Source organism: Grampus griseus (assembly GCF_964374135.1).
Source record: "Grampus griseus genome assembly, chromosome: 4".
In the NCBI taxonomy this organism is placed as follows: Eukaryota; Metazoa; Chordata; class Mammalia; order Artiodactyla; family Delphinidae; genus Grampus; species Grampus griseus.
The window spans coordinates 79,474,173-79,501,723 of record NC_138997.1 but is presented as its reverse complement, the minus strand read 5'-3'; the positions used below and the strand labels follow the sequence as shown (position 1 = coordinate 79,501,723).

The following is a 27,551-nucleotide window of genomic DNA, read 5'->3' as shown; positions in this document are numbered from 1 at the left end:
ACCAAATATTTTTGAAAGTGAAAAATTTTGATTTTCTGAGTTAGAAGTAGAAGACGTTTCAGTTCCTTTTTATTAGACTTTAATATGACCAAATAGCCTAACTTCTTACAACTTGAAAGTAGATTCTGTAAAGCCTTTACAATGGCTTGGCATGTGCATTCTCTTGTACACTAAAAGATTCTTGTTTTTGTTGTTATTGTTAAATAAGGCTAAAGGCATTTGGGCTTATTAGACTTGATTAATTTCTGGATAAATTGAGTATAAACTTTATACCCTGAGTTTTAGATACATCTGTGCTTCAGTAGAAGAAAAGTAAGAGTATAAAATAACCTTAGAAAATAGAGAGAAAATTGGATGTTTATTATCTGAAAACATGTGTTTCTTAGACCCATTTAGCCTTTGGTACCCACAAGGACTAAGATAAGAATAGCTTGAATAACCATAGTAGCTTCTGGGTAAAATGCTATAATAAACTAGGGGCGGAGAAGAAAAACAGTAATACTCCATCCAAACTCTGGACGTCAAGATAAGGAGTATATTTAAGATTACTATATGATACCAATTAGTTCTTCAAGACTGTGACAGTTAATAAGGTATTTTAAAATGTCTCCTATTTTTCACTTATTTCTCCTGTTCTGAACTTTTACTGTAATTCTTATAGTAGCATCTTAATATGTATATGGTTTGCTCTCTCCTTTTAATTAGATATTTTTCCTTTGCCAGTTCACAGGTGGACATGTTTGTAACCACATCCGTATTTCCCTTCTTACTTTGCTTCCTTATTTAGTAATTCTTGTTGGTAGCTAACAGCCAACCTTTTTTCTGGCAGCTTCTCAACACAGCATTAACTAAATCTCCATCTAGTGGCAAAGAGAATTATTTCAGGTATATGACCAAAATCGTTAGTGTGGATGACTCTTGATTTGTCTGTCAGGGATAAGGTTCTAAGAATGTAATACGGCAAAAATAGAGGAACATCTCCACACCCTCTCTAGCATGTATTATGTGTAGACTTTTTGATGACAGCCATTCTGACCAGTGTGAGGTGATGCTTCATTGTGGTTTTGATTTGCATTTCTGTAATAATTAGCAACATTGATCATCTTTTCATGTGCCTACTGGCCATCTGTATGTCTTCTTTGGAGAAATGTCTATTAAGGTCTTCTGCCAGTTTTTCGATTGGGTTGTTTGTTTTTTTGTTGTTAAATTGTATGAGCTGTTTGTATATTTTGGAAATTAAGTCCTTGTTGGTTGCATTGTTTGCAAATATTTTCTCCCATTCCTTAGGTTGTCTTTTCATTTTTTTAATGGTTTCCCTTGCTGTGCAAAAGCTTGTAAGTTTGATTAGGTCCCATTTGTTTATTTTTGTTTTTATTTCTATTGCCTTGGGAGGCTGATCTAAGAAAATACTGCTACAATTTATGTCAGAGAATGTTTTGCCTATGTTCTCTTCTAGGAGTTTTATGGTGTCAAATCTTATATTTAGGTCTTTAAACCATTTTGAGTTTATTTTTGTGTGTGGTGTGAGAGAGTGTTGTAATTTCATTGATTTACAGGTAGCTGTCCAGCTTTCCCAATACCACATCAACAAGTCTTCAAGAGAGACTGTCTTTTCTCCATTGTATATTCTTGCCTGTTTTGTCAAAGATTAATTGATCATAGGTTTGTGGGTTTATTTCTGGGCTGTCTGTTCTGTTCCACTGAACTGTATGTATGTTTTTGTGCCAACAGCACACTTTTTTTTTTTTTTAAATTAATTAATTTATTATTTTTTTTGTGGTACGCGGGGCTCTCACCGTTGTGGCCTCTCCCGTTGCGGAGCACAGGCTACGGACGCACAGGCTCAGCGGCCATTGGCTCACGGGCCCAGCTACTCCACGGAATGTGGGATCTTCCTGGACCGGGGCACGAACCCGTGTACCCTGCATTGGCAGGCGGACTCTCAACCGCTGCGCCACCAGGGAAGCCCCAGCACACTGTTTTGATTACTGTAACTTTGTAGTATAGTCTGAAGTCTGGAGGGTTATGCCTCCTGCTTTGTTCTTTTCCCTCAGGATTGCTTTGATAATTCTGGGCCTTTTGTTGTTCCATATACATTTTAGGATTATTTGTTTTAGTTCTGTGAAAAATGTCATGGGTATTTTGATAAGGATTGCATTAAATCTGTAGATTGCTTTGAGTAGTATGGCCATTTTAAAAATATTAATTCTTCCAATCCAAGTGCATGGGATATCTTTTCATTTCTTTGAATCATCTTCAGTTTCTTTATCAAAGTTTTATAATCTTCAGCATATAGGTGTTTACTGCCTTGATTGAGTTTATTCCTAGGTATTTTTTTTGACGCAATTTTAAACAGGATTTTTTTTTTACTTTCTGAAATTTCATTGTTAGTGTAAAGAAATGCAACAAATTTCTGTATATTAATATTGTATCCTACTACCTTGCTGAATTCATTTATTCTCATAGTTTTTGTGTGGAGACTTTAGGGATACTCTATATAGAGTATCATGTCATCTCCAAATAGTGACAATTTTACCTCTTCCCTTCCAATTTGGATACCTTTCATTTCTTTTTCTTATCTGGTTGTTGGGGCTAGGACTTCCAATACTATGTTGAGTAGAAGTGGTGAAACTGGGCATCCTTGTCTTGTTCCTAAATTTAGTGGAAAGGCGTTCAGCTTTTCACTGTTCAGTATTATGTTGGCTGTGGGTTTGTCATAAATGGCTTTTATTATGTTGAAATATGTTCCCCCTATACCCACTTCTGTGACAGTTTTTATCAAGAATGGGTGTTGAATTTTGTCAAATGCTTTTTCTGTCTATTGAGATGATCATGTGGTTTTTGTCTTTCCTTTTGTTAACGTGGTGTATCATCACATTGATTGATTGTGTATATTGAGCTGTCCTTGCTACCCTGGAATGATTACAGCTTGATCATGGTGTATTATCCTTTTTACATATTGTTGGATTTTGTTTGCTAATATCTTGTTTTGAAGATTTTTGCATCTATATTCATCAAAGATATTAGCCTGTGGTTTTCATTTTTTGTAGTGTTTTTGTCTGGTTTTGGTATCAGGGTGATGGTGGCTTCAGAATGAATTTGGGAGTGTTCCCTCTTCAATTTTTTGGAATAGTTTGAGACGGGTAGGTATAAGTTCTTTGAAAATACTAACAGATACAAAGGGAGAAACTGACAATAATACAATAATAGTAGACCTTAACACCCCATTGACATCAATGGACAGATCATCCAGACAAAAAATCAGTAAGGCAACAGAGGTTCTAAATGACACAGTAGATCAGTAGGACTTAATTGATATCTACAGAACACTACTTCCAAAAAAGCCAGAATACAGATTCTTTTCAAGGGCACATGGAATGTTCTCTAGGATAGACCACATACTAGGTCATAAAAAAAAACCTCAATAAATATAAAAGGATAGAAATTATTTGAAACATCTTATCTAACCACAACAGTATGAAGCCAGAAATCAAGCACAGAAAGAAAAACAGGAAAAGAGTGAACACATGGAGACTAAACAACATGCTACTAAGAAACCAGTGGGTCAACAATGAAATCAAAGAAGAAATGAGGAAATGCCTCAAGACAAATGAAAATGAAAACACAACCTTACAAAATCTATGGGATACCCACCCACTGGTGGTTGAAGCTGGGTCCTAGGGTTAGTGCTGGACTACTGACATCAAGAGCCAGGTCCTGGAGTCTGGTTGCAGGGCCCAGACATCCCAGAGCTGATATAACATGGCTGGGGGTGAGGCAGGGAAGGGGAGCAGATCCTGACACAGTTGGGTACGGAGTCTGGGGTGTCCTGAAGCTTGTGTTGGCCTGTTAATGGGCAGGGCCAGGGCCCAGCTGGTCCCAGGGCAGGGTCTGGCCTGGTCTGGACAGAATAGGTTTGCAGGCTGTGGGTTTGTGGTTTTCTTGCATCTGGTGTCTGCCCACGTTGGGTCAGCCTGGTCCAGAGGCTAGAGGAGGCAAGGCCCAGAGGATTCTGGGGCTGGTGCTTGCTCACTGGTGGGTGGAAATGGGCCCTGGGCCCTCTATTGGGCACGGCTGTGTCCAGAGGCAGATGTGGAGGTCTTTAGGCAGTCTGTCTGCTGATGGGTGGTGCTGTATCCCACCCAATTAGTTGCTTGGCCTGATTTGTCCCAGCACTGGCACCTAAAGGCTGTTGGGTTGGGTGGGGCCAGGTCTTGGTGCTAATGAGCTAGAGGGAAGATTCCACAATGGTGTTTGCCAGTATCAGCATCCATGTGGTAGAAGGAACTCCCAAGAATGGCTGCCACCAGTGTCTGTGCACCCAGGGTGAGTGCAGCCGCCCCTCACCTCTCTGAGAGACTCTGCAAGACCAGCAGATAGGTCTGGCCCAGGCTCCTATCAAATTACTGCTTTTTCCCTGGGTTCCAGAACATGTGAGATTTTGTGTGTGCCATTTAAGAGTGAAGTCTCTATTTCTCCCAGTCCTGTGGGACTCCCGAAATTAAGTCCCACTGGCCTTCAAGGCCGAGTGCCCTGGGGCCTTGTCTTCCTGGTGCCAGACCCCCAGGCTGGGGAGCCTGATGTGGCGCTCATAACTGTCACTCTTGTGGGAGAACCTCTGCAATATAATTATTCTCCAATTTGTGGGTCACCCACCTGGGGTTATGGAACTTAGCTATATTTCGAGTCTGCCCCTCCTACCTGTCTTGTGGCTCTTTCTTTATGTCTTTAGTTGTAGAAGATCTTTTCTGGTAGGTACCAGACTTTTTCATCAATGGTTGTTCTGCAAATAGTTGTGATTTTGGTGTGCTTGTGAGAAGAAGTGAGCTCAGAGTCTTCCTACTCTGCCATCTTGGCCAATCTTGGTCACTGTGGTTTTGATTTGAATTTTCCTGGGAACTAATGATGTTGAGCTTCTTTTCATGTGCTTATTAACTATTTATATATCTTCTTTGGACAATGTCTTCAGGTTCTTTGCCCATTTAAAAACTGTACTCTGGGACTTCCCTGGTGGTGCACTGGTTAAGAATCCGCCTGCCAAGGCAGGGGACACGAGTTCGAGCCCTGGTCCAGGAAGATCCCACATGCTGCGGAGCAACTAAGCCCGTGTGCCACAACTACTGAGCCTGTGCTCTAGAGCCCGTGAGCCACAACTACTGAGCCCACATGCCACAGCTGCTGAAGCCCTCATGCCTAGAGCCCATGCTCCACAACAAGAGAAGCCACCGCAACAAGAAGCCTGCACACTGCAACGAAGAGTAGCCCCAGCTTGCTGCAACTAGAGAAAGCCCATGAGCAGCAACGAAGACCCAACGCAGCCAAAAATAAATAAATACAATAAATAAATTTATTAAAAAAATTGTGTTACAGTTGGCCTTCCATGTCTGAGGGGTCCACATCTGAGGATTCAACCAACTACAGATTGAAAATATTTGGAAAAAAATTCCAGCAATTTACAAAAAGCAAAACTTGAATTTGCTGCAACTATTTACATAGCATTTACATTGTATTAGGTATTATGAGTAGTCTAGAGATAATTTAAAGTATACAGGAGCATGTGCTTAGGTTATATGCAAATACTATACCATTTTATATAAGGTATTTGAGCATCTGTGGATCTTGGTATCCAAGGGGTGTCCTGGAACCAATCCCCCTCATACCAAGGGATGACTGTATTTGTCTTTTTTATTGTTGAATTGTAAGACTCCCTTATATGTTTTGTATATCATACCCTTATCACATATATAACTTGCAATTATTATCTCCCATTCGTGGGCTGTCTTTTTACTTTCTTGATAATGTCCTTTGATGCATAAAAGTTTATAATGTTGAAGAAGTCCGATTTATTTGTTTTTTATTTTATTGCTTGTGCTTTAGGTATCATATTTAAGAAACTGTTATTTAATGCAAGGTCATGAAGAATTATGCCTATGTTTTCTTCCAACCATTTTGTAATCTTAGCTCTTACGTTTATGTCTGTTATCCATTTTGATTAATTTTTGTATATGTTATGAGGTAGGGGTCCAACTTCATTCCTTTGCATGTGGATATCCAGTTGTCCCAGCACCGTTTGTTGAAGAGACTATTCTTTCTACAGTGAATGGTCTTGGCACCCCTGTTGAAAATCAGTTGATCATAGATGAATGGGCTTATTTCTGGCCTCTCAATTCTGTTTCATTGATCTGTATGTCTATACTTATGCCAGAATCGTAATAAGAGATTTTTAAAATCACTAATGGATGCCTAGTTTTATCAAAAGCCTTTGCAGCATTTAATGATATGATCAAATGTTTTTTCTCATCTGACATTTTAACATGGTGGTGAATTAATGCTAAATATTTTCTAATAGTGAACAGTCTGTGAGCTTGAAGGTTAGGTCCTGATAGGTTGTATTCTGTGTTTTGATTTTCTGTTACTAGTAAAGGTGGAGTATAGGGAAGATAAACAGTGCATGAGTGAGATTGGATTGCTCTTCTAGCCTTGGTGCTCATTAAGGTAATCAGTAATCACATACACCTGGCTTCTGATGGGTACTTTGCCCACTTCGCCTCTGTTGTTTCAGGATCTTTATTCTCATTGCTCTCAGTGAGCCCAGTTCTATAATGGCCTCTCCTACTGTTAGCCCTGGCCTAGGGAGGGAAGCCACCAGTGAACTCATGAGTGCTGCTAGTGCCCTCCCAGCAGCACACTCCTTGTTGCTCTGATAAAATGTGTATCTTCTGGGCCCTCCTCTCAACATAGTCCTCTGGAGAGTTCTTGAGCCCTAATAGTACATCCGTTGAAGCAAGCTCACTCCTCTGAGGCTTTTAATCCTGTCTTCCACTGTCTGCCGTGACAGTCTGGCATTTCTCCTCACTAAATGTGAGCCATTGTGTATTAGCTTTCTATTTATGCTTAAGAAATTACCACAAATGTAGCAGTTGAAGACAGTACCTGTTAATTAACTCAGAGTTCTGTAGGTCAGTTGTCTGGATGGCATGGATGGATTCTCTGCTCAGGATGTCAGCCTGATGAATTCTTTGCTGGAGACTCTGGGGGAAATTTTGCTTCCATCCTCACTCTTGTGGTAGTGGGACTGAGGTCCTTGTTTCTTTGCTGGCTGTCAATCCAAGATTGCTCTCTGCTTCTAGAGACCACATTCATTCCTTGCCACTTGCTATTCCTCCATCTTCAAGCCAACAATAGTGCATTATACTCTGCTCGTGCTTTGAATCTCTGATTTCTTCTGTCTCTAACCTGTAGACCTGGATGGCTCCTGTGATTAGGTCAGGTCCACTGAGATAATACCCATAGCTTAAGGTTAACTAATTTGAGCCTTAATTACATCTGCAAAATTCCTTTTTCCATGTGTATTATTTGCCTGAGCTGCCACAATAAATTATCCTAAACTTGTTGACTTGTAACAACAGAAATTGATTCTCTCGCAGTTCTGGAGACCAGAAGTCCAAAATCAAGTAGTTGGCAGGGGTGATTCCCTCTAGGGCCTGTGAGAGGGAATCTATTCTGTGACTCTCTTCCAGCTTCTGGTGTTTGTTAACAATCCTTGGTGCTCCTTGGCTTGTAGCTTCATCACTCCAATCTCTGCCTCCATCATATGGTCTTCTTCCCTGTGTGTCTCTGTATATCCTCTCTTCTTGTAGGGACACCAATATTGGACCTAGGGTTTATCCTACTCCAGTATTAGCTCCTTTGCTAAGACCCTATTTCCAAATAAGGTCACATTCTGGAGTTTTGGGTGGACATGAATTTGGTGGGGGGGACACTATTGAACCCACAATAGTCCACTCTCTGGCCCCCTAAAATTGATGTCTGTTTCATACACAAAATACATTTATCTCACTCCAACATTCTCAAGTCTTCACCCATTCCAAGATCAATTCTAAATCCAAAATCTCATTTAAGTATCACCAACTCAAAAATTCCCAAATGTCATCATCTAAGTCAGGTATGAGTTGGACTCTGGGTATTAAGTTATTTTATTATTCAAAGAAATAGACTGTAAGTTGGGGTTTGAAGATCATTTTGTTATGCAGGGCCAATTTCTGTATGGTAACTTTACCAGTATTGATTATGGATTATTATTACTATTAGAAAAGATAACATGTATGTAGCTAAAATATATCATGGTCTATTAAATATTTGTTGAATACCTACTATATACCAGACACTTTTCTAGGTGCTAGATATATCTAAGTGACAAAAATCCAAACCTTACATTGGTAAGAAATAATTATTTTCAGTGAGTATTCTTTATTTAATATATAAGTGAATTATTTTTTTTGATGCTTTCTATTTGTGTAGAGAACATAGACGAATAGGCTTCAGAAATTCAGTTTGTTGGTTACAGGGTTGGTAAGAGGAGTGACTAGCTGTGTAGAACCTACACAGCTATTATATTTCGGCTTAGTTCAGCACAAACATTTTATTAAGCACCACTATTGGCCAGACTCCTTGGCATGTCATTTGAGGTCATGTATGTCTGCCCACATCCTAAGTGACCTCTACATCCTCTTACTCACTCTCTACCTCAGCCACATGGAAATACTTGCTGTTCCCTGAACATACATCTTCATGACACTTGTGCTTTTGTTCATGTTCTTCTTTCTGTCTAGAATCCCGTCTTTGCCTTATTGGAAACCTACTTATTCTTCAAGACATAGCACCAATGCTCCTTCCTCTGTGAAGTTTTCATATTTGCTATCTCCCATGGCCACAATTAATTGTACCTTATTCTGTATTTCTACATAATTTTGTCTCTACTTGGCTCAGCATTCGTATGTGGTCTTCTTTATATTATTGTATACCAATTAGTTTCTCCAACTAAATTGTAAAGTATTTAAGAGAGCTAATATTTTATTTATGTGTTTTTCACATAGTAGGCAAATGAGTGAATAAATATAAATTTGAAATGGTTTTAAACTTCAGAATATAACATACAAAATTATTAATAAGAGTTCCTGATATTTTAACTTTTGTGGAAAATTATTTATTCCTTTGATTACATGTTTTATTTATAAAAGCATGGGACTATAACAATTATTGTTTATGAATGAACCATTTACTATTGAATGAAAAATTAAATATTAAATATAAAAACTAAAATTTTAGTTTAAACATATTAGTGATTAGAGATTTTTGTATTTCTGACACAAAGTCTTTTCTTTGGTATGTACTTTCTTGAACACCACATAAGTCATCTGTTAATCTCAAAAGTGATTGAGAAGAATAATGTAGTGATAGGCCATATTTTTATATTGTAATTGTGCAAAAAGTAACCAAAAGAAGGAAGTCGTACTTTTTGTATTCTGACATGTGGAGGTAAAGGATTTTTTTGGATTATACGTTTGTGATTACTATACATATTTACCTGTTTTGATAATGGAAGCCTTTTAATTAACATATTGGTGACTTGGGGAAGAGTTTTTAATATGTTGAAAGGTTCTTGGCATAGTTGTTTAAAGATGGGAAACTTGGGAAGTATAATAAACTATGAGCTAACGTGAAATACTAGAGCTTTTATTTTATAATAGTATTGTACTGCTTTGACATTCTGTTTTTTATTGACATATGGTTGACTTTACAATGTTGTGTTAATTTCTGCTGTACAGCAAACTGATTCAGTTATACATATATATACATTCTTTTTAAAAAATATTCTTTTCTATTATGGTTTATCACAGGATATTGAATATAGTTCCCTGTGCTATACAGTAGGACCTTGTTGTTTATCCATTCTATATATAATAGCTTACATCTGCTAACCCCAGCTTCCCACTCCATCCCTCCCCCACCCCCCTTCCCTCTTGGCAACCACAAGTCTGTTCTCTATGTCTATGAGTTTGTTTCTGTTTCATAAATAGGTTCAATTGTGTCATATTTTAGATTCCACATATAAGTGATATCATATGGTATTTGTCTTTCTCTTTCTGACTTCACTTAGCATGATAATCTCTAGCTGCAAATGGCATTATTTTGTTCTTTTTTTTTGGCTGCGTTGGGTCTTCGTTGCTGCGTGCAGGCTTTCTCTAGTTGTGGTGAGTGTGGGCTACTCTTCGTTGCGGTGCGCGGGCTTCTCATTGCAGTGGCTTCTCTTGTTGTGGAGCACGGGCTCTAGGCGCGCGGGCTTCAGTAGTTGTGGCACACGGGCTCAGTAGTTGTGGCTTGAGGGCTCTAGAGCACAGGCTCAGTAGTTGTGGCACACGGGCTTAGTTGCTCCGTGGCATGTGGAATCTTCCCGGATCAGGGCTCGGAACTGTACCCCCTGCATTGGCAGGCAGATTCTTAACCACTGCACCACCAGGAAAGTCCTATTTCATTCTTTTTTATGGCTGAGTAGTATTCCATTGCATATATATGTACCACATCTTCTTTATCCATTCATCTGTCAGTGGACATTTATGTTATTTCCATGTCTTGGCTGTTGTGAATAGTGCTGCTCTGAACATAGGGTGTGTGTATCTTTTTGAATTATAGTTTTGTCTGGATATATGCCCAGTATTGGGATTGCTGGATCATATGGTAATTCTGTTTTTAGGTTTTTTTTTTTTTTTTGACTGCGCCACACGGCTTGTGGGATCTTAGTTCCCTGACAAGGGATCGAACCCGGGCCCTCAGCAGTGAAAGTGTGGAGTCGTAACCACTGGACCGCCAGGGAATTCCCTTCTATTTTTCCTTTTTTAAGGAACCTCCATACTGTTTTCCACAGTGGCTGCACCAACTTACATTCCCACTAACAGTGTAGGAGGGTTCTCTTTTCTTCACACTCTCTCCAGCATTTGTTATTTGTAGATTTTTTTAATGATGGCCGTTCTGACCAGTGTGAGGTGGTACTCAAGTAGTTTTGATTTGCATTTCTCTAATAATTAGAAATGTTGAGCATCTTTTCCTGTGCCTACTGGCCATCTGTATGTCTTCTTTGGAGAAATGTCTATTAAGATCTGCCAATTTTTCGATTGGGTTGTTTGTTGTTGAGTTGTATGAGCTGTTTGTATATTTTGGAAATTAAGTCCTTGTTGGCTGCATTGTTTGCAAATATTTTCTCCCATTCAGTAGGTTGTCTTTTCATTTTCTTAACGGCTTCCCTTGCTGTGCAAAAGCTTGTAAGTTTGATTAGGTCCCATTTGTTTATTTATTTTTTTATTTCTATTGCCTTGGGAGTCTGACCTAAGAAAACATTGGTATGATTTATGTCAGAGAATGCTTTCCCTATGTTCTCTTCTAGGAGTTTTATGGTGTCATGTCTTATGTTTAAGTCTTTAGGCCATTTTGAGTTACTTTTTGTGTATGGTGCGAGGGTGTGTTCTAACTTTATTGATTTACGTTTGGCTGTCCAACTTTCCCAGCACCACTTGCTGAAGAGACTGTCCTTTACCCATTGTATATTCTTGCCTCCTTTGTCGAAGATTATTTACCTATAGGTGTGTGGGTTTATTTCTGGGCTCTGTATTCTGTTCCATTGACCATATATCTGTTTTTGTGCCAGTACCACACTGTTTTGATTACTGTAGCTTAGTAGTATTGTCTGAAGTCTGGGACAGTTATGCCTCCTGCTTTGTTCTTCTTTTAAAATTTTATTTATGTATTTATTTATCTATCTATCTATCTATCTATCTATGGCTGTGTTGGGTCTTTGTTGCTGTGCGCAGGCTTTCTCTAGTTGTGGCAAGTGGGAGCTACTCTTCATTGTGGTGCACGGGCTTCTCACTGCGGTGGCTTCTCTTGTTGTAGAGCACAGGCTCTAGGCACGCGGGCTTCAGTAGTTGTGGCACGTGGACTCAGTAGTTGTGGCTTGTGGGCTCTAGAGCGCAGGCTCAGTAGTTGTGGCACATGGGCTTAGTTGCTCCACGGCATGTGGGAGCTTCCCAGACCAGGGATCGAACTCATGTCCCCTGCATTGGCAGGCAGATTCTTAACCACTGTACCACCAGGGAAGTCCCCTCCTGCTTTGTTCTTTTTCCTCAGGATTGCTTTGGCAATTCTGGGTCTTTTATGGTTCCATATAAATTTTGGAATTATTTGTTTTAGTTCTGTGTAAAATGTCATGGGTAATTTGATAGGGATCGCATTAATTCTGTAGACTGCTTTGGGTAGTATGGCCATTTTAACCATATTAATTCTTCCAATCCAAGAGCATGGGATATCTTTCTGTTTCTTTGAATCATCTTTAATTTTCTTTATTAATGTTTTATAATTCTCAGCATATAAGTCTTTCACCTCCTTGGTCAAGTTTATTCCTATTTTATTTTTTTTGGTGTGATTTTAAAAGGTATTGTTTTTTTACATTCCCTTTCTGATATTTCATTGTTAGTGTAAAGAAATGCAACCGATTTCTGTATATTAATCTTGTATCCTGCTACCTTGATGAATTCATTTATCAGTTCTAGTAGTTTTTGTGTGGAGTCTTTAGGGTTTTCTATATATAGTATCATGTTATCTGCATATAATAACAATTTTACTTCTTCCCTTCCAATTTGGATACTTTTCATTTCTTTTTCTTGTCTGATTGCTGGGCCTAGGACTTCCAATACTATGTTGTGTAGAAGTGGTGAGAGTGGCATCCTTGTCTTGTTCCAGATTTTAGCAGGAAGCCTTTCAGTTTTTCACCATTGAGTATTCTGTTGGCTGTGGGTTTGTAATAATTTTGCTATTATGTTGAGATACATTCCCTCTATACCCACTTTGGTAAGAGTTTTTATCATGAATTGATGTTAATTTTGTCAAATGCTTTTTCTGCATCTATTGAGATGATCATGTGGTTTCTGTCTTTTATTTTGTTGGTGTGGTGTATCTTATTGATTGAATTGCATTTGTTGAACCATCCTTATGAACTTGGGATGAATCCCACTTGGTTGTGGTGTATGATCTTTTTTATGTATATTGGACTCGGGTTGCTAGTATTTTGTTGCGAATTTTTGCATCTATATTCATCAAAGATTTTGGCCTCTAATTTTCTTTTTTGGTGCTATCTTTGTCTGGTTTTGGTATCAGGGTGATGGTGGCTTCATAGAATGTCTTTGAGAGTGTTCCCTCCTCTTGAATCATTTGGAAGAGTTTGAGAAGTATTGGTAAAAGTTCTTCTTTGTATGTTTGGTAGAATTTGCCTGTGAAGCCATCTGGTCCTGGACTTTTGTCTGTAGAGGGTTTTAAAATTACAGGTTCTATTTCACTTCTAGAGGTCAGTCTGTTCAAATTATCTGTTTCTTCTTGATTCAGTTTTAGTGGGCTCTATGTTTCTAAAAACTTGTCCATTTCATCTAGGTTGTTGAATTTGTTGGCATATAATTTTCACAGTATTCTCTGTTTTTTTTCTTGTTTTTTTTTTTTTTTTTGTATTTCTGTGGTATCAGTTGAGATTTCTCCTTTTTCATTTCTTTTTTTAAAAATAAATTTATTTATTTTTATTTTGTTATTTATTTTTGGCTGTGTTGGGTCTTCGTTGCTGCGTGCGGGCCTTCTCTAATTGCAGCGAGCGGGGGCCACTCTTTGTTGCGGTGCATGGGTTTCTCATTGTGGTGGCTTCTCTTGTTGAGGAGCATGGGCTCTAGGCACACGGACTTCAGTAGTTGTGGCTTGCAGGCTGTAGAGCGCAGGCTCAGTAGTTGTGGCGCACGGGCTTAGTTGCTCCGTGGCAAGTGGGATCTTCCCAGACCAGGGATCGAACTCATGCCCCCTGCATTGGCAGGTGGATTCTTAACCACTACACCACCAGGAAAGTCCCTCCTTTTTCATTTCTTATTTTGTTTATTTGGGTTCTCTCTCTTTTCTTCTTGGTGAGCCTGTTCAGAGGTTTGTCAATTTTGTTTACCCTTTCAGCAAACCAGCTCTTGGTTTTATTTTTTTTTCCTGTAGTTTTGTAATCTCTATTTTATTTATTCCCTCTCTGATCTTTATTATTTCCTTCTTTCTGCTGACTTTATGTTTTGTTTGTTCTTTTTGTAATTCTTTTAGGTGGTAGGTTAGGTTATTTATTTGGGTTTTTGTTGTTTCTTGAGGAAGGCCTGTATCACTATGAACTTCTCTCTAAGAACTGTTTTTGCTGCATCCTATAGATTTTGTTTGGTTGTGTTTTCTTTGTCATTTGTCTCAAGGTATTTTTTAATTTCCTCTTTGATTTTGTCATTGACCCACTGTTTTTTTAATAGCATGTTGTTTAGTCTCCATGTAGTCGTTTTTTTCTCATTTCTTTTTCTGTGGTTGATTTCTAGTTTCATGCCATTGTTGTCAGAAAAGATGTTTGAGATAATTTCTATACTCTTCAATTTGTTGAGGCTTGTTTTGTGCCCTAATATATGGTCAGCCCTAGAAAATGTTCCATGTGCACTTGAAAAGAATGTGTATTCTGGTTTTTTTTAGTTGTCATGTCCTGAAAATATCAGTTAAGTCTAACTGTTCAATTTTATCATTTAGGATCTGTGTTGCCGTATTGATTTTCTGTCTAGAAGATATTTCCATTGATATGAGTGGGATGTTAAAGTCTCCTACTATTATTGTATTCCTGTCAATTTCTCCCTTTATGTCTGTTAGTATTTGTTTTATATATTTGGGTGCTTCTGTATTAGGTGCATATATGTTAATGAGTGTAAAATTCTCTTCTTGTATTGATCCTTTTATCATTATATAGTAATATATCTTTATCTTTCTTTATGGCCTTTGTTTTGAAGTCTGTTTTGTCTGATATGAGTATTGTGACCCCTACTTGTCATTTTTATTTGCATGAAATATCTTTTTCCATCCCCTCACTTTCAATCTATGTGTGTCTCCTGCCCTAAAGTGGGTCTCTTGTAGGCAGCATATTGTAGGCTTTTGTTTTTTAATCCAGTCCACCACTCTGTGTCTTTTGATTGGAGCATTTAGTCCATTGACATTTAAGGTAATTATTGATAGATATGTATTTATTGCCATTTTAAACCTTGTTTACCAGTTGATTCTGTGTTTCTTTGTTCCTTTCTTTTTCCTTTTGTTTTGCTTTTTGTGGTTTGATGATTTCCTTTTATTTTATGCTTGTGTTCTTTTTGGTTTTTGTGAATCTATTGTGTTTTTGATTTGTGGTTATTCTGTTTTTCAAGTATGTTAACCCCTTCCTATATCTACTTGCTTTAGACTGATAGTCATATAGGCTCAAACACATCTGAAAAAAAAAGAATCTACATTTTCTTACTTTCCTGCCCCACATTTTATGATTTTGATGTCCTCTTTTACATCTTCATGTTTATCCTTTTGCTGTTCATTGTCATCGTTTTCACAAAAATGTTTTGATTTTTAAAAAATCTGTGTACTGACTTGTGATTTAAATAAGCCACCGATGCCATAAATGGCACCGATGCCATTTAGCAGGAAGCACTGAAAGCATTCCTACTAAAATCTGGAACAAGACAAGGATGCCCACTCTCACCACTTCTACTCAACATAGTATTGGAAGTCCTAGTCCTTTCCAATTGTGATTTTCTCTTTTCTATACATTCTTGCTTCTCTTCTATTTAGAGAAGACCTTTCAATACTTCTTTTAGGATAGGTTTAGTATTGCTGTATTTTTAGTTTTTGCTTATCTGAGAAATTCTTTGTCTCTCCTTCTATTCTAAATGATAATCTTGCTGGGTATAGTATTCTAGGTTGCACATTTTTCCCTTTTAGGAATTTGAATATATCTTGCCACTCCCTTCTGTACTGTAACATTTCTGTAGAGAAATCAGCTGATAGCCTTATGGGGGTTCCCTTGTAACTAAGACTTTGTTTTTCTCTTGCTGCCTTCAGAATCCTCTCTTTAACTTTCGCCATTTTAATTACAATATGTCTTGGTGTAGGTCTGTTTGGGTTCATCTTGTTTGGGACTCTCCTTCCTGTATCTGGATTTATGTTTCCTTCTTTAGGTTTGAGAATTTTTCAGACATAATTTCTTCAAATTCATTTTCGATCCCTTTTTCTCTGTCTTCTCCTCTGGAATCCCTATTATGGGTAGATTGGCAAGCTTTATATTATCCCATACATGTCTTATATTGCTTTCATTTTTTTTTTAAATTTGCCTTTCTTTTTTTTTCTTTTTCTTTTTTTTTTTTTTGCAGTACATGGGCCTCTCACTGTTGTGGCCTCTCCCGTTGCGGAGCACAGGCTCCAGACGCGCAGGCTCAGCGGCCATGGCTCGCGGGCCCAGCCGCTCCGCGGCATGTGGGATCCTCCCGGGCCGGGGCATGAACCCCGTGTCCGCTGCATCGGCAGGTGGACTCTCAACCACTGCACCACCAGGGAAGCCCTTAATTTGCCTTTTTATCTGCTGTTCTGATTGGGTGATTTTCATTATTCTATCTTCCAGATGACTTATTTGTTCTTCTGCATTATTCATTCTGCTGTTCATTGCCTTTAGCTCAGCTTTCATCTCAGCAAATGAGTTTTTAATTTTTCTTGGCTCCTCTTTATAGTTTCTAGCTCTTTTTTACAGTATTCTGCATTTCTGTCGATAAACTTTCTTAATTCCTTCAGTATTTTCATTATCTCCTTTTTGAACTCAGCGTCTGTTAGACTGAAGAGGTCTATTTCATTGTTTGTTCTTTCAGGGAAATTCTCTTGGTCTTTTAACTGGGAGTGGTCCCTCTGCTTCTTTGTTTTACTTATATTTCCCTTACTCTGTGAGTTTAGGAGAAACACTTATCTACTGTGGTCTTGGAGGGCTGTTTATATGTAGGAGCAGCCCTGTGTAGCTTGTGTGGTTTTAATATTTTTGGTGTAAGCGTTGTTTTTAGTATGGATGCCTGCTGTCTCTTTCCTCAGTGTGTGCTGGCTGTTATCCCACTGATAGGGGGTGTGCAGAGGCAGTGGCTGGCGTTCTCTCCCAGAGCCCACAAAGGTGGCAGCTGGCACCCGCTCCCAGAGCTCTCGGTGTGGTGGTGGCTCACTCGTGCCCCTGGAGGCTGCGATGGCATTGGTGGCTCATGCCCACCCCTGAGCCCACAGCAGTGGTTGGTGCCTGCTCCTGGAGCTCGTGCAGGCAGTGTCCTGTCACCTTAGAGTGCATGTGCAGGGAAGGGGGCTGCTGTGGCAGGTCCCGCCCCTCCCCTCGCGTGCCCTCAACAGTGGCACCTTACCTCTATGGTGGGCCTGGGCTTCCTCTGTGTACACCCTTGGTTTCAGTCATACCAAAATCCAGCCCCTTCAGGCTGTTTCCCCACAGCCAACCCCAGTCTTCACCCCAGGTCTGACCTCCATAGCCCAAGCTTCAGCTCCCAGCCCCCGCCCACACTCGTGGATGCACGTCTCAGGCTGGGGAGTGCAACGCTGTGATACTGACTGTCTGTGCAGGTCTCTTTCCATTCTGCCTGCTGCACACCAGTTCTGTGCTCTCTTCTGAGGCTCCAAAGCTCCCCCTCCGTCCCAGCTGATCTCCCCATTGGTGAGGGGACTTCACAGGGTGCCGGAACCTTTTCTCTTTCACAGTTACCTCCCAGGAGCGCAGGGTCCTGTCCTGATTCCTTTCTCCCTTTTTTTCTTTTTTCTTTTGTCCTACCTGATTATGTGGAGATTTTATTGCCCTCTCAGAAGTCTGAGGTCTTCTGCCAGGGTTCAGTAGGTGTTCTGAGAATCGTTCCACATGTAGATGTATTTTTTTTAAAAAATAAATTTATTTATTTATTTATGGCTGTGTTGGGTCTTCGTTTCTGTGCAAGGGCTTTCTCTAGTTGTGGCGAGTGGGGGCCACTCTTCATCACGGTGCACGGGCCTCTCACTGTCGCGGCCTCTCTTGTCGGAGCACAGGCTCCAGATGCACAGGCTCAGTAGTTGTGGCTCACGGGCCCAGTTGCTCTGCGGCATGTGGGATCCTCCCAGACCAGGGCTTGAATCCGTGTCCCCTGCATTGGCAGGCAGATTCTCAACCACTGCGCCACCAGGGAAGCCCTGTAGATGTATCTTTGATGTATTTGTGGGAGGAGGTTAGCTCCACATCCTACTACTCCACCATCTTGATCCCTCCCCTTGACATTTTATTCTTATTTGGAATTTTTGTTTAAATAATGGGTAAAACATAATAAAAGAAAATTGGTTGCAATTTACTGTCTCCCTCCATTGGCAAATAAGACATTCTAACTGTTAATTGTTTGCTGTTACCTATTGCAGGCTTAGTCCTCCTGTCCTTCCACTCTGCTCCTTAAAGGAAATACATTTGTCCACCGACAAATTTTTCAGAATGGAACCATCTGAAATTACCAATGGTTGTTTTCTTTCGGTTCTAACAAGGGAGGTAAGGATAAAAAAAATCCCAATCCATTTCATACTTAGGAATTAAGAAACAACAAAGTCTCATAATAGGAATATAGGAACTTTATGAGCATTTCATAATAGTATGCTTATTTCATAAATAGCTAAAGGGCAGGAAAAACAATTATTATTGTATGGCGGAAATCCCTATTTTTATCTTTATTGTCCTCCTGAGTGTTTTTCCGTTGCCTGTTCTCCACCCCCACTTCTCCAAGCACTTTGTCAATATTCAGTTCATTTTAGCTCACAGATATGAGATAAGCTCTGGACATATATACACTAATATGTATAAAATAGATAACTAATAAGAACCTGCTGTATAAAAAAAATAATTTAATTAAATTTAAAAATTCAAAAAAGAATAAGCTCTGTAATTCTTTTTCTTTTTTTTTTTCTATCAGGTTCACAAATGGGGAGATTTAAGTACAAAGAAAGTAGTTTCCTGAGGCTTATAGGATATATTAGAGACTAAGGTCTAAAAACTATTTCTTTTAGTATAACAAAGATATTCTTTTATCTTTACTGAAACACTGATAAGTATTTGTAATATGCAAAGTAACAATTAACTCCCACATTTAATTATAGCGGGACCCATCTGAGACAGTGTCTGTGAAAGATGTTTTGGCCCGTGCTGCAGCAAAGGGTCTACTGGATGGGATCGAGTTGGGTAAACCTTCAAAACGTGAGAAGAAGAAGAAAAAGTCAAAAATGTCATTGCCAAAATCTTCCACTTCTGATAGTAGGGACATCCAGATGACAATTGCTGAGTTCCTGAGTCAAGAAACTAACGCAAGTGCTCATCTGTCAGGGACGTTAACAACAAAAACATCTCTTCCACAGAAGAATACAAATCAAGTGGGTTCTTCCTCACAGGTCAGAAAATCCAACAAGCCCACCACCAATCCTTTAGTGCCTACATTTATGAAGAACACACCTCCCTCCAGACCATATGAACGGACGACAAACTTTGTAAGACCTCGCCCAGAAGACAGAATGATTGCACTGAAACCCATAGAGATTGTTTTGCCTCCAGTAATGTTGCCATTTTCTAGTCCCCAAGGGATCGGATCTCAGATACCAACTCAACATTTTTACTGTCGTTGCGCTGGGCCCAAGACTGTCATGCCTGGCTATCTTCCCACACCATCAATACCAAGTAGAGGGAAAAAACAAGAAAACTTACCTTCCTCTCTACCCAGGCATCCTCGACCATGGCTTTGACTGTCTTGTGTTTTTTACAGGGGTCAAGAGTAGTAGGGTTTTTTCCCAAAGTCTGATATTTCTCTGAAGGTTAGACATCCCTACACAAAATACTCATCCTTTTGGTCACTTAGTATCTTCTAAATGTGATTATTACCTTCAAGTGAATTAAGACAATGAGAATAATGTAGGTGAGTTAAGCAAAGCAGAATTCAGAGAGTTCAGTAGCTGGGTGCTGATCTGTTTTAGAACGTTCAGTTGTAGACTCAGTATCGGCTGTTAGAACTTGTCTCACTCTTGTTAACTTTCTGTCTGGACTTAGGACACTGGTTTTAAAGCTGCAACAATTTTTCCTGAAGGGAAACACTGTGTGCCTTAGAACAGACTTCTTTTCAAAGTTAAATTGTGAGGCAGTTTATTTAGAAAGCATAGGTTTGGAAAAGATGCTCTTGCACGGACTATAGATTGCTTTTCAGTATCAAGTCAGCTGTAGTTTAAAATTTTCAATCACTATAGAGGTTGATTTTTTTTTCCTTAAACATTAAAATAGGAGATGTTAGGAGCTTTTGTAATGTGATTGAAGTTGAGTATGAATAGGAAGAACAGGAAGGTCCAAAGTTCTAGGTGTGAGTAGTTCAGCTGTCCATTCACAGAGTGAAAATTGTTTCTCACTGGAAGAACCTCTAGGATCCTGAGCAGACTGAACATAAGCTTTCCCTTTTAACTATTTATGCCAAATACTGTTGTAAAAAAAGTGACTGTAAGCAAATTTCCATCTAAATAGTAATTCTGAGGAAGAGGCCAAACTGCTGAATACAAGTGACACCCCAATTGTTGAAGAAATCTATACAAGTTTATGATTCAAAGATCAGGTGAGATGGTCATTTCAAGTGGCACACAGTAATCAAACTTTGGTAAGTCATTTCTGATGCTCAATTAAAATATATCGTAGCACTATTTTAATTATATTGAAAGTCAGTTCATCTTGACTGTATTATCAATTGCCTTCCAAGAACTGGTTATGATTATCATTTCTGGGTCTACTGATTTTTTTTCATCATGGCAACAGAAAGTGACATTAAATCAAATATGTTACAACTGTAAATCCTACTGTTTAAAAACATGTTCATAGACACAAAGAGTTTGAATTTAAAGTTGTGTTTTCAGAATCCAGTTGTGTTGAATAGTGTTAAATAAATTCCTAAATTTCAATTCAGGTGGCATGATTTTAGTAGACTATTATCCTCTTCAAGATGAATATTTAGGTCTATTTCAGCTCTAATATTGTATAATTTTCTCACTTGAAGTGAGGGTAGAAAAGGGTGAATTTCATTGTAGCAGTAATAAATTTTTTTAACTGAAGATTTACACTTACTAGTAAAATGTCAGTGAAGAAATGAAACATGACTTTTTATACTTGAACCAGACTTATTTTTAAATCCCAAAAGAATTCTGTTAATTATGACTCTTAAAAAATACAGAAATGTTTTAAATGCTCAGCTTATTTTACTACTTTCAAAAATCAAAAACTATATAACATTTGCTCTGAAAGTTATAGTATGGTTTCCTCCTATTCCCACTCTCTGGCTTAGAGCCTTCCGTGCCTCTGGGAGGCCAGTGCAGGTGAACTGAACTTGTTCAGTAAAGAGCTGATATTTTACCCCAGGGATCTTTTATCCCTTTCCTTACATCTTTCCTCTGCCCCAGGCTGAAGAGTATTCCATTGTCCAAAAGTAGCAGGTCTGAGATTTTTATTTTCTGCTACTAGTTATTATAAGACGAAAACTCACAGTTATGAAATAGTTCAGGATATTTTTCTGATCTCTGTAGCAGCATGTGGTTCATGTCACATCACAACTTTAGCCCCTTATCTTCAGTATCTCATAACATGAATCCTGTCATAAATTATTTTTCTAAGTATATGGAGATTCTGAATTAAACCATTCATTCATTAAGCCTGCAGTTTTCTTCTTTGGAATCTTCTAAGAAGGATGTGATCAATTATTTACATATTTTGGTAGACTAAAAAGGGAAATACTTTGGATTAAAACCAATATGGGAGAATTCTAGTAAAGGAGAATATTGATTACATTGACATTTTTCTTTTTTCAGCTTCTTAGAGAAAAGTGCTGCAAAAATCTAAAGTAATGAAATTACTGGTTTTTAGATACTCCAATAGCAAATTCAGATTTTTAATGTGTAATTATTTACCACTATGTAATACCTGAAACCAAATGAAATTTTGCTCTTTGAGAGTAACTGCCTTTGATTGAGGAAAAAGGTAAACTACTGGGGGAAATGCAAGATGAACAAAAAATGGGTACACACTTTAAATTCTATTTATCTTCTTCCATATGTCTAACAGTTAAACTAAGCCAGGTTCAACTGCTGCTTTTCTAGTCACCTTTCATTTTGGATTTAGTGCCTGTACAACTCTATCTTTCATTCTTTGATATCAGGCTCTTCAAGGAAAGATGGACTTTTTTAACACTAGAAAGAGTGCTTACACAAGCATCAAGTTGGTGACTGAATAGGCCTCTATGTCCAAAATGCCTGCTGTCCTTCCTGAGTACCAAGGTAAGGACCATGCAATGAATTATTCAAAATTTAAAGTTACTTCCTAGTTCTTACCAGGTGGAAATATACAATAATCAAAGCAGAATCTTACATTACTAAAATGACTTTTAATTTGAGATAAGAATAATTTGAAAATAGAATGACTGGCGTGGAGACACTAAACTTTTATTTCTATTCCTGGATATGTATGACTGATGTCAGATAAATGAGCCAAACATTTTACGCAGCTAAGTTTATTCTCATAACATATTACATTTAAATGTGTAAAAGTGGTCAACAGCAAAAGGGGCAGAAAGCAAAACCAAATGTTCTTTTGGGATAAACAAGTTGCTTTGGATGGCAGGGAGTGCTCTCACTGATGAAGTGTGAGCAGTATCTTTTCCCTGAAGCTGAAATAAACTTCATTTTACTGGCTGTATAACACACGTTAGCTGTGTATTGGGTTAAGTGAGCCTGGCAAACTAGAGAGCTAATGCTTTTACTAGTTAAGCTGTGCTAATATCAGTTAGGGAAATGTTTCTCACATTGTTTACGAAATCTTGAGTTTCTGTTGCAATGCTTATGAAATGAGTGTGTGTCATATAAGAAGAGGAGGAAAGATTTAGGGCTTCTAGTAAATGACCTTATGTAGAATTGTACAAATGTTCGTCATAAAATCATAAAGTGGAATTTTTTAAAAAGTAGCAGTGCCAACAGTTTATCACCAAGAGCTTATTTTAATGGAAATGGGTCTAATGTCGCTTCATGCAGTAAGACAGACACAAACAAAAACAATGGTCCTAATTAGCTATGGGTGATCATATATCCAGGTGTAAACAAAGGGCAGGAGGACATGTGTCTGTCTCTTAGATGAGCTCACATGTGTTGTGAAGGATATAAAAACGAAGCACCAAGCAGTGCTTTAAGTTTGCAAAGTAAAGTTTTTAGCCATAGGCATGTTGGCTATTCCCCTTGATGCGGCCAAGGAGCACATATGTGAGTTGGCAAGTATGCGTCTATCTAACTGCTTTTAAAAAATAAAAGGAACTTTTAAGTATTTTGCCTTTTCTTATACATATTCCAATAAAAATGTGACTACAAATCATTACAAAACCACCTTTTAGGCAATGTATAGTTCACTGAGATTACTTAGACCTGGATACATTGAGAGATAATATCCAGTAAAGATAATACATTAACACAATAATGCAGTATATTTCAGTAAAAATAGAATAAATAAAATAAAAATATTTTAAGCTGTATTTAACAGGTTAATTAAAAAAATGATAAGACATACAAGGCATAGTGAACATGGCTGCCTGTTTACCAAATCACAGATACAAAGAATGCATAGATAACTGAAGTGTCACTACAATATCAGGTAAAACGCTAGCATCCTTTCACAGAAAATACACACATACTTTCATACATACTTTTTGGCCATGGCAGAAAGTGTCTGAACATACGGCTTAACATAATTAATTTTATAAAATTAATTGCATTTAGTATGCAAAGCTATTTTTAAAACAAAGTATCTGCAGTAAAGTTTTCAGTATGTAAAGGCTATCATTCATCTTAATGCATCCATAATTGCATATATAAATCAGTTTGCTACTTAAAGCTAGCTCAGTATTCTTGATCCTGAAAACATATGTATGCCTTAAAAAAAAATGAATGGGTTCTGGTAGAGATGTCCAATATAAAAGTGGATCACTTTTTTAAGAATTTTGAAGTTTATCACACTAAAATGTTTGTTTCACTGTGGAGGTCACGATGAAAGATCATCAAGATTGAATTTTGAACAGCTTTTCGAAGGGCACAGTAAGGATTTTCTTAATGCAGTAATTTCTTAGGATGTCACTGGTAACTTTAGTAGAATGGTGTACAGGCTGGTGAGAGTATAATCCACTTCTAGAGTGGCATCTCTAGGGTGCTAGCAAACAATTCCAGAATTCTGAGAGGGAACAGAGGCAGGAGGCCACCTACTCATTCCATCATGTTCTCTGGTGGCTAAGTATCATGAGTTAGGAATATTTCTACCACATGTAACATTATCTCTGGACTGCATGTAGAATCCTGTCCTCTACAACACATTTGAGGCACACTGCAGGAAAACTGAGAGCAGGTAATGGTTTTAAATCACGGCATGAGTAATTTGGACATACTTCCCTACTTATACAGGGAATCCTAAGATTGCCTGATAATAACTGGATATGCCCAGCGTAATTTTGGAAAGACTCCTCCTGACTGGTGTGGAAGCAGCATAACTTAATAACTGGGAGTTGAGAAGCATGGGTCCTAGTTCTGGCTTTCTCACTAACTTTCGTGAGATCTTAGGCTAGATGACTGAGCCTCTTTAATTCATATTTTTTATTTCTCAAATGTGTTTAGTACCTTCTCTATAAGGCTCAAATGTGACGATAAGAATGTGGAAACCATTTTGACAAGTACATAGCAGTAGATAAACATAAAGCATTACTTTTACAACGATGTTGTAAAATGGTAATTTTATCACTGAAAAGTAAACAAAACTAATGTCTAGATTGAGCTTCTTAGCAACTTCTTTAAAACATTATCAACAAGTGTCTCAATCTGTTTACAGCTAAGTCTCTCATCTATAGATAGAGAAGCAGGAAAGTGCTGTTTTTTGGGAAGCCTGTTAAATAGTCCTTTGTTCCTATGTATATTTTGCTCTGATATGAAATTTTTAAATCTTGAACATAAATGGAAAAAATATAAATTTAAAAATATATCTAGAGTCCAACAAATTTTAATATTAAATACATAAATTCAGAAAGGTTCAATTTTATGAAGTTTGTTGCCATGGACAATACATGATGGACAGACAGCTTTCTGGGCAAAAAGCATTAAGGTAAGATTGAGCTAGATGCAGAATCCTAGCAGAACATTTACCTAGGAGGTGGAAAACAACGTGGTGGTGGAGATCTAAAATATAAATGACATTTCCTCAACTCCAAGTTGCATATTGGCTAATTATCAAACTAAGGATGAAAGGCTTATGAGGAATATTTCATTTTAATGTTTATGTAGAGAATGGCCATAGTGAACTATAATTCTCTAGCTGCATTGTACAGTATAAGGCAGAAGTTTGAAATATTTCCCACCCAAAATGCATTATAATTTTGTTAATCTCTTTCTTAATAATCAGTTTGAAAACCATCTGAACAGAAAGGCTATTTTTGTTGTTTTAATTTCTGAAATTTAGTTTTTCAATTTTGAAGCTTCACTTTTTTCCCAACATCCCCCAAACAGCTGTAGACATGAAATGGTGTCCATGTGTCAAAGAGCTCGTCAAGGAAAGTTGCCAGTTGGTTTCTATACTGATGCCAACAGCCAATTTTGTCAACCAAAGGTTCGATTTTATGAAGAACTAAAACGAAAACTAGTCATCCTGTTTTTACAGCAATTCAGTGGTATCCGGTATGCAGTGTCTACTCCAATGTTGAAAACAGGGCAAAGTGCTGTAGGACTTAAAAGTTGCTTGTGACAGATCCAGTCAAGAAGACAGTGAAACTAACCCAGGTGTCATTCACTCCAAGGACTCAGCTGCTTCACTGGGAGGGGTGTGGCCACATTCTTCCCTGTGTGTGTGAAGTTACATAATGTTCACGATATTTACAGTAAGAAAGGGAGCTTCCACTGCTCATGATGTAACTTACTGACAGCAAAAAAAATTAGTCATGCTTTTCATATCACACGACGGTGGCAAGACGAGAGAACATGCTTGTCTAACACTGTTTGGTTAAGTTATTAATCTCTGAAGACAAAGCATCAGCAACTGAATGGAAGGCCAGAGATCAGCTCCTCTTCTTTAGTGTAGCTATTCAATCTTCAGTAAATGTTACAGGATCCTTTCACATATGCAGCTACGGCGTTTCTGTGACAGGGCGTTTCTGTTTCAAAGTGTCAATGAGGGATAAGACCCCTCGTTTTACATTGGTTGTGACTCTCCTGGTCACAGAGTCTGCTGGCGGAGGAGGTGGTCGAACTTTCTGTGAAGGCGGCCTGGCTACCAGGCACTTCTGGTATCGTAACTGAAATTAGAAAGTTGTATGGTCGTTAATAATGTATCATCCCTTCTTGTTTAACGTGATCTTAATTCATAAATATATTTAACTCCCAAAGGTTAACGACCTAGCTCCTAAACACGAATCCAAGAGTTTATTATTTTTTTTCCTTAATGTGGAGTGTTTTAAATTCTTTTGAAGTTCTTTATATTGTTAGGCTGCGATGAATATACCTCATAGTCAAAGAGCTAATGAAGAGAAAAAGGATTGGGAGAGAGATTATTAACTTTTTCCTCAGACAGGTAATGAAGTAGGTGTTTATGGCTAGCCGAGTGAGGGTCAGCATGGTAGAAAGGGCAGGGTTTGAATCTGGCTCTACCACTTGTGAACCGTATGGCCCCAGGCAAGTTATTAAATCTCTCTGAGCCTCAGTTTCTTCATTTGTAAAATGGCTGAAGAATGGCGACCTTAAAAGACAGTGTTATGATTAAGGAATACCTGCAGAATGCCTCAGACAGGCCTAGCAACACAGAAGGCATTCATAAATGTTTGTTCCCATCCTGCTTTAATTTAAAAAAAATTACTAAGATTTCAGGATTTTATATACAAGTCTAAATCTTAATAGATTTAATTTTTAAAAATCCATTAGCACTGGCACCAGGGACAGTTTCCATCCTTCAGAAACAAAGTCACAATCCACCTGCTTTTGTATCAATGCAAAGATAAGTAATTCTTCAAAATTAGATTAAAAGGTTAAAATGTATCAAATGCTTTTTTTCTAATCCAAGCACTTAAAAAATCCAAGCACTTAAACTGATTTTCAAAAACCTACTTAAATATTAATAGGTTCCTTGGAACAACTGTGAAACAGGCTGATGTTTCCCTGTGAAAAGCATGAACTGTCGTACAGCAAGACTCTTATCACAATGTGCTGTCACAGCCCACAGGCCAAAAAATTAGCCCCTTTCAACTCAATCATATGAAAAACGATTTATCACGTCTCCTGTGTGTAAAGTATGTTTCTAGGTCTGCATCACAATCAAAACTACGCACTTCCAAACACAGTTTTATAATGCGCAGGTACCGCAGCATGGTATACTGGACTTGGAGTTTCTGATGTTAGTTACGTTATATCCAGTGCAAATCAGAATTGTGCCTGATGAATTTCATTAAGCGGACCCCTCTCCATCTCCCTCTAAATTTCATCAAAATAGTTTCAGCTGGGCCTATACCACTCAGCTGCAAAATATGCCTAAAAATTCAGTAGATTCAGAATGTGTTAATGCCAGAGATATTTCAGATTGTATAAACTGATGCATAAACATTTCACATGGAGAATCATGCAGATTTGAATCAAGAGGAAGGCCACCCAGTTAGAAATGCTGGATACAGAGTGTAAAGAAAGGTTTGATTTTACCGGTATGTCTTATGCTGGATTGGCTGAGTCACTTAAGCTGGTGGCCCTAATACAATTAAAATAGTAAACAAATGAGTAGAAATTGTTTCTAGAGGAGAGAAAATGAG

General features: G+C 38.2%; 2 protein-coding genes across 10 annotated transcripts in view; one reads left to right on the top strand and one right to left on the bottom strand.

Annotated features, from left to right (window-relative positions):
- Window positions 1-19,464, top strand: part of NSUN7 (NOP2/Sun RNA methyltransferase family member 7) — a gene marked incomplete at both ends in the record, with an annotated part of 61,381 nt that extends 41,917 nt beyond the window's left edge. The window contains 2 exons of the mRNA XM_082653470.1: window positions 18,103-18,226; window positions 18,829-19,464. Coding sequence (XP_082509596.1) covers window positions 18,103-18,226; window positions 18,829-19,464 — 760 coding nt within the window. The remainder of the gene's footprint in view (window positions 1-18,102; window positions 18,227-18,828) is intronic.
- A 2,773-nt stretch (window positions 19,465-22,237) lies between these two features.
- APBB2 (amyloid beta precursor protein binding family B member 2) overlaps window positions 22,238-27,551 on the bottom strand; it is a 374,441-nt gene continuing 369,127 nt past the window's right edge. For all 9 annotated transcript variants that reach the window (XM_082652792.1, XM_082652799.1, XM_082652791.1 and 6 more), the window contains one exon: window positions 22,238-26,054. In XM_082652792.1, coding sequence (XP_082508918.1) covers window positions 25,887-26,054 — 168 coding nt within the window. In that variant the 3' untranslated portion in view covers window positions 22,238-25,886. The remainder of the gene's footprint in view (window positions 26,055-27,551) is intronic.